The 7949-nt window shown below is 39.6% G+C and overlaps 2 protein-coding genes across 2 annotated transcripts in view; one reads left to right on the forward strand and one right to left on the reverse strand.

Moving 5' to 3' along the window:
• LOC145500258 (C-myc promoter-binding protein-like) overlaps nucleotides 1–2928 on the reverse strand; it is a 35865-nt gene extending 32937 nt beyond the window's left edge. Inside the window, exon 1 of the mRNA XM_081479763.1 lies at nucleotides 2781–2928. The gene's annotated coding sequence lies outside the window, so the exon portion shown is untranslated. The remainder of the gene's footprint in view (nucleotides 1–2780) is intronic.
• A 73-nt stretch (nucleotides 2929–3001) lies between these two features.
• LOC145500267 (protein fem-1 homolog B-like) lies at nucleotides 3002–7513 on the forward strand. Its single transcript, XM_081479769.1, has one exon. The coding sequence runs from the start codon at nucleotides 3190–3192 to the stop codon at nucleotides 5275–5277; it is 2088 nt and encodes a 695-aa protein (XP_081335895.1). The 5' UTR covers nucleotides 3002–3189; the 3' UTR covers nucleotides 5278–7513.
• The last annotated feature ends 436 nt before the right edge of the window (nucleotides 7514–7949 follow it).

Below are 7949 nucleotides of genomic sequence, written 5' to 3' on the forward strand. Positions count from 1 at the left end.
GATCGCAAAATCATCGGGACTCTTGGCCAGCACTCAATTAAACAATATCTACACTCATAAAGTAAAAAAGACATGAAAACAAGAGAAAGCGGCTTTTGAAAATATTATCCGGACTGCTGCTGCACGAATTGCAGCAACAACGCTTCGAGTTTTCGAGTCGCTTTGCTTCAAGGAAACCGGACGCTTTGTGAGTTTCACAGCGGACGAGATTGTGCCACAGTGACCTGTAGTCCAGTTTTATCTGCTACATCCTACAAGTTATCACAACAGCAACAATTCAAGAAACCCTCTTCTTTTATATGAGGGAGCAAATTTAAACTATAACGGTAAACTAAGCTGCCATGACCCTACATGTATGTTTTCAGGAAACGAGAGAAAGCGTGACAATGTCGGCGGCAAAAGGTCATATATAGTATATATGCAAATTAGTTCAAATTCTGTTTAATGAACCTTCGAAAGGAGTGTAAACTAGTGACGTTTTAACGAATTGTTTTGAACTTGGATACTATTAAATGAAGATCATAGACATAAGTATGTGCTAAAGAACTCAAAGTAATCCATCGGCCGTGAAATATTGCAATTGGGAGATACGTGTAAAAGAGAAGCGAAATTCCCGCTTTGTTTACACTGATACGTATGCGACGATAAAGCAAACTCTGCTGCGGATCACAATTTTCAAAGATACATTTTGTCTACCACAAGAACTCTCACTTATTAGTATCATAAAAAGATGCCCTCTGTGTGCAACTCGACTCAAAGCTTGTGGACCGTTAATAACTTCGTGATTGTGCGGATGGCTGATACGCTTACGGCTTTTAATACAGTAAAGTTGCCGAGGATATATTCGAACCTTGTTAACAGACCTTAGATAAACGTGAGAATCCAAATTTGAGAACCAGGCTGAAAAAAGACGAAATATCATGTTTATGCTTCAGGAAGTGATATAAAAGTTGCCACACTCGTCTTCAAAATCTCCAATCGAGTACTCAAGATGTCTGAAAAGTATACTGAGCTGTTCTAATCTGTAGCATTTATTTTGGTGAATCTACACTCTCTGGCGCCCTCCAACGTTTATGATGTGTATTTCCTGTCAAGGCTGGACAGAAATTACAAGGTAAAAAACTAGTAGGTATCGACAATATGAAGAATAAACTTGAATAAATCAAGTGAAAACAAGAGAGAATCTATAGCGCTTCTTGCGTGAATACAACCAGTGACGTCACAAGGTCCTTAAATTCGGTTCCAGAGCCCGGACACAGTTTTGCTCTAAAAAGTTGATTTCAACGGCTAAAAAAAGCACTTTCCGTTAGGATTTGACAGAAATAAAGTTCACCATTACTTTAAGCACGTTTGAAACTATAGATTGGGATAATAAAAGAGAGTACGAAAATTTCGTTTCAGTGGCACTTTAAAAAATTTGCAATTTTGACCTGAAAGCCTCTGAGCCACGTTAGAATATTGATATATCGAACGTGGCCTATTGGCAAGCGCCCAGGCAAGTTGTCTGCCAACTAAATAAAAAAACAGTAAACTAAGACTTGCCCAGGACAAGCAAATTTCAGAGCTGCTTGTCCAAAGGGCAAGCTGGAAATTATTCAAGTTTTTTATCTGAGCCCTACACATGTACAGTGTATAATCTCAAATGCTTTCCTCCTACATTGAGCATTTGCTTCATACCGGAAATACTTTATGATCAGCTTGAGTGGAAACAACATTATACAAGAACCGTGTTTTCTCGCACATTTAATCATTTGATTGAAGTTTAATGACGTATCAACAATAGACACAACAACCATTAATGACAAGCTGGATACTTTGCATCATGTAGCCAAGAGTTGTGCCGAAGAAATAGGAAAAAAAGCATAAATTACCAAAATTCTAATTTTCAATAGTTTCTCAAAATTATTGCTTACAGTGCTGTGAAATCTCAAGTACGGTGAATCTACGTGTATATGTACTAAGAATCTCCTGCTGTCAGAGACACCAGCTAAATTCTGTCGGTTAAAATTCTATTTTAACATCAGCCATGGCCCTTTTATTTGTCCACCAAGAGAGTTCAAGCTTTCTGTTTTTAGTTTGGCACGTGTTCCACTTTCAACAATTGCCAAAATCAGTCCTGACGTTTCGCATGTACACGATGTCCGATTGTAGATAGCAAGTTTCAGCAGATGGGTTTAGCTTTGCAGGACAAATTATTATTTATTTCTCAACCCAAAACGTTTATTTATTTCTCAACAGAAACTAATATAAGACTTAACGAGACTGAGTTTCATCATCAACGGCTGCTGATCGAGTCTTCAGAATCAAATATGAAATATTGTAATCGGGTGTGTTGCAGGAAGGAGGTTAGGTTTCAAGGTTCAGTTCTTTTTGAAACAATTAACCGACTTCCTCTTGCAACGTAACTAGACTAGACTTGGAAGTCACAGAATGCTAGAGAAAAGATTGTGTAAGTTTTTTTCAAAACCACAGTTTGTCAAAACCGAACAATAGTGGCAATAGTAACGAAAATACAAAATAAATCAATTATGGCAGTGTCGAGCGAAGTTCATTCAAGTCATCTGATATCATATCACTCGAATCTCGCTCTAAGCTATCTAGATTAATTTTACTAATGTGCCTTTTCATTGACAAAACTAATTGTAAGCTTCAATGAATGGACAAAACGAACGTACACTTCGACTAACGTAAATACAAAGCTATAAAATGCTAGCTAGCTTTCTGACGAAAAATACACCGGTATCATGATAGAAATTATTTTCATTAGCTAGGAAACATACCTTTACATTGCATCAAAATATATGCCTTCATCCGTCGTACTTATTTCTATATTCTGTGCTGCCATCCCGACCCAAATGCGGCGCTTTTCATATCATAAAAACGATAAAAGTCAGTGGATTTAGACCACGAGGAGCTACAACCCACGGAATAACAAATCGAGCGGAAGCGTGGTTACCAATTCTGGTCGAAAGTGGTGTTCCTCTAGGGTATGAAAGGAATTTTATTGTCACTAACAAGGGTGGAGCAGTGCCAAAATCGTATCACATGACAAGCTTATGATTTTGTCTGACATGTTGTCTGAATGCCGGAGACATTTTGCGTATTTTGTGTGGCACCTGTGTCAAATCTGAGACGTATTTGCATTGCAAATCACCACCGGTTTCAGCTGGTGACACGTTAAAAGATTTTATGCGAATTGCTTTGCTCGTTACACATTTTTTATCCACGAAAAAGTTGAATTCCAAAATGATCAGTCTCGAATTCTCGAACCACATCAAGACCTTCGACTTCAAGAGTCAAAGAAGCGAATTAGAACGAGAAGCGATCGAAAAAGTAATTGCTGGGCAGTCGTTGTTTCCGTTGTTCGAAAACCACCATTTGACCTTCGAGGAACAAAGGCAACTCATGAAGACAAAACTTGGATATCCTCACAGAGGGGAAGAGAGCAGCCTTTTCTTATTGGCTGTGGTATGCGGTCACGTGGACTTGGCCAAAAGTCTCATTGAAGGGAAGCTTGTTGACATTGAAGAGCAAGGAACAGTTTTAGTGGGTTGCTGCACAGATGACAATGTCAAAACCTGTAGTTTTGGCTATGAGATTGGTGAGGATGTAACACCTTTGTGGTGTGCGGCAGCATGGTGTAAATTTGACCTCGTCAAGCTTCTTGTTAGCAATGGTGCAAATATCAATCACAAATCAAGGGTCGGCTCCAACCCTCTTTTCATGGCATGTCAGTATTTTCATTCAAACAGAGCACGTCAGGTACTTCTAGGAAAACCGGACGTACCCATCCAGCTTGAACTTGTGAAGTTCCTTGTCGAAAATGGAGCTGATGTTGGAGAAGTGGGCAGAAATGGCAATACCCCTTTGACTGTGACAGCCTTGTCTGGATATAAGGACCCATCACTGGTGGTGTACCTGCTGGAACAAGGTGCAGACCCAAATGCTAATAATTCCCATGGTTCCAGTGCACTGCACTTTGCTGCAGAGAAGGGTTGTTTGGAAACAGTGAAGGAGCTGGTTAAGCATGGAGCTCAGCTGGATGTAGTTGATGCAGAAGGACTGACTCCCCTGCAGCGAGCTTGCTGTGGATGTCATGATGAAGTGGTTGAGTGGATCATTTCACAGCCTGATTGCAGTAGAGAGCAGAAGATTGATGCCCTGGAACTTCTTGGTGCCTCCCATGCAACGCTTATTGACATAGAAGACATTGAGTATCCTAGTGAAGGGCAAAGTGAGGGAGAGGGTGATGATGATGATAGCACATCCATCCAACATGGATATCAGCTGATGCTAAGAGCAACAAAGGAGCGTTTCAGACCTCCTATTATCACAAAGCAAAACGTGAAGCCCCCTTTGGTTCTTTATAGCAATCAAGCAGAAAGCCAGAGCCTTAAAGAACTTGAGGCATTGAGTATGAACAATGAAGCCATTCGCATGGAGGGTTTCATCATCAGAGACAGGCTACTTGGTGCTCTTCATACACCAGAACTTCTCCAGCCACTTTTACACAAAGCTGTGGTTTTAGCCCACAAAGGTGACCTCAAGATGGCTGCTTCTTTCTACAGCCATGCCTTATCATACAAATTGGTATCTTCTCTTGAAAGCAAAGAAATCTTGAGAAGATTCCTTGTGCACTTGGCATGCATGATTGAAACCAAAGTACATTTGAAGATTGCCGATCTTGAGCCAGCTTATCAGTTTATATCAGCTTGGCTTGGGCTTTTGGCAAAGAAAGAGGAACACCAGAGTGTTTCTTCTTTTGAGTTCCAAGAGCACAAATGGGCTTTTGACCATGATCTTCTTCTGGCCTTCTATTTCATCTGTATCTTGTGCAATGTTGATACTCCAAGTCATGAAGAAGGCAAAAGGAAGTTAGACATGGTCAAAGCAATAGTGGATCTGAACTTACAGAATTCACAAGGTTCTGACCTGCTTCATTTGGCAGTCTGGGATTCAATTATCGAAGTTCACAACAAAGTCTCCATGAATGAAATATTCAGAGTACCCAACAGAAAAGTAATAGAAATTCTACTGCAATGTGGCACAGATATCAATTCTCAAGACCGGGCAGGAAATAGCCCCCTTCACATTCTTGCAACAGTCGACTCGAAACTGGCTATTGTTCCCAAAGATTTCAAAGAAAATGGGGGAAAGGAGTATGTGGACTTCTTTCTTAGAAATCATGCAAAATTAGATTTGAAAAATTCAGTAGGAGAAAGGCCAGTAGATGTGGCAGTATCTGAAATTACAAAAGGACTTCTTCAAAACTTGTGAAATGGAGGTGCAGTAGTGAATGTACTGTCAATTTCTGAACAAGATTTTCAATTGGTTGGGTCTAGATAAAGTCTGTGTTCAAGCCTACTGGCCCAACAGTTGTCCAAAAATTTAAAATTAACCCCTCAATTGAGGAGACCAATCTGGATGTGGTTCAAGCTTAATTTGAGCCTAAAAGATGCCACTTTAAAACATGCCAAACTATTTGAATGACGTTGCATATTAATTAATTAATTAATTAATTACACTGTATGCATCATTTTGTACATGGTGTCATGACGACTCTGAAATACCATTCTATTTAATTGCTTACATGTATTTTGACACAAATGCTTTTTTTGATATTTCCTCGAGTGCAACCCTATATGATATTTATACGTTGACAGCTAAAAATAGTGGTGTTTCGTCCTGAATGCCTTAGGTGAGACTGGAAATCTGTGATTTACACCCCTAAGCAAGGCGACAAACATCCCTGACCTTTCACATGGGAGTCCCCCCGCACCCCACCTGGGCTTATGGTTTCTTTCAATGATTTTAAGTGATTAGTGGCCTAGTAGCTCACCACAAGTCTTTCTGGATCATAGCTCAGTGGACATAGCATGTGACTGGTATGCAGAATACTCCTGTCAGGGACTCAATTTTTACCTTTTTCATTTGTGAATTATCACTTACCAAAATTTCAGAGAAATATTATACACGTACATATATCACTAATAGAATTGATAGGTAAATAAATAAATTAAGTAAGTAATTAATAAATAATTCAATAAAATTTGTATTAGTGTTCTTACAAATCCGGACATAAGTATGAGGGTGCTACAGACCCTGTTTTCTGATTTTTTTTACATATCTATATTGTAACCATCTTTGCAGGAAGTTCACACTCAATGTTATATTAGTGTTCTTTCAAATCCAGCTCTTTACTTGTATGTAAAGGCTCATTTCAAAGCTCTTAATGTCTAGCATATTGGCAATATTGATATTAGCGGTAACATCTTGAAACCAGTAGTGACTGTCCTTATCTTTATTTGTCAAGAGGTCATGCTTGTATGTATGAGTATTATGGGCAGATTTAGGGAAGGCTGAGGGCACTGTAAGCCCCATTCACCCCCTGCCCGTTCTTGGTTTCTTAAGTTTTTTTTTAAACAGTGTAACCGTGTTTTGAATGGGATTGTAGGATGTTCATTTGTTGTGGGTGCAGGGTAAGGTCACCCTCTTGCCAGTTTCCACCTGAGATCTTGGCTCATTATTTTTAGATTGCAAGCCTATCTGTATATTCTTGGGTTCTAAGTTATATACTTCTAAAAGTTTTTTTATACTGGGAGGCCCGGGCATTAAGTAGTACCGTTTGGTATATACCACACAAGTGAATAGTGCTTTTCGCGCGCTCAGATTGGTTAAGCCCGAGGTGATTAACAAGTACCATTCACCTCTACTTCGGTGAATAGTTGTTAAATATTTGTATTTTCGCATCGTTTTATTCCGTATTTAGCTTTTCATCTTTGCCATACGTTATTCTATTAAAGACCGTTTTCATTTGATATTTGTCGTAAATCTTATGAAGCATTCTGCGGATTTGAACGCTATAAAGATGCATTACATTATTACCATCATCAGATGAGACGTTTGCATGCAACAAAAACTGACAAAAAAAGGTTTTTTCCTACAAAAAATGTATTGAAAACTTAATTGCACTTGTCATCAATGAGCAACAAAACAGTATCCTGGTGACTTTTACTGACTCCAAGTTTGTTTGCTTTCCTTGTGTGTTGTTTTCTCAAATACTTGCACTGAAGGACTCTTGCAAACATTGCAACGAAAAAGCTCGTAAACGGTACCGCCCATGTGCTTTAAGGCAGCGTCATTAGGCTGGAGAAATTGGAAAACGCAGCTTTATTCTTACGATTAGGCCTACCGTGCACACTAATCCACACTAAGCTTTACGAAAACGCTCTTCGAACCGGAGGAATTTAAAACGCCGTAAATACGATTAAGACTTAACATAGAAATTATTATATAAATCTACATGTACAAGTTACAAAGGTAATGCTCCAAGCGCGCGCCTCCGTTCGCAAGAGGCGCGCGCTTTGTTAATGAGAACAAGATTCAATTGTTACGTAGGTTTACGTTTTGAAACCTAAGCAAAGTTGGAAACGTTCTGAGAGCGACTTGCTAGCTGCAATTTTATTGATCAGAAGAAAGCGTTTTCTACGAATACAAACACGAACAAAATGAATCCCGGTGCTGTTAAAGATCACCTGAAATCAGAATCTTATTCACTGAACAAACAGGAAAACACTGCGGACAAACTGAAGAGACAGTTAGGTGAACTCGAGAGACGCGTCCACAAGTACTTCGATGATCTGGACAATGTTGAAGAAATGTGTAAGGACGCACAGGCTAAGGTGAAAAGGCTTCAGCTGAGAGCCCAGGTTAAGAGAGAGATCGTGAAGAAAGATGCAGAAATACAAGCCAAGCTGTTTTTACAGATGAAAGAGATGCAAGAAAAGCTGAAAAGAATAGAAGTCAAAGACGATCACGAGACTCCGCCAGAGGAAAAAACGCCTGACGCGTCGACAATAAACGCTCTGCGGTATACAACAACTGCTCGAGTCTGCCGCTTTATCAAGATTGGTTGCACTCTGGTGCTGGACGCCGTAGGAGCATATGCG

The sequence above is a fragment of the Orbicella franksi genome, chromosome 1 (assembly GCF_964199315.1).
Source record: "Orbicella franksi chromosome 1, jaOrbFran1.1, whole genome shotgun sequence".
Lineage (NCBI taxonomy): Eukaryota > Metazoa > Cnidaria > Anthozoa > Scleractinia > Merulinidae > Orbicella > Orbicella franksi.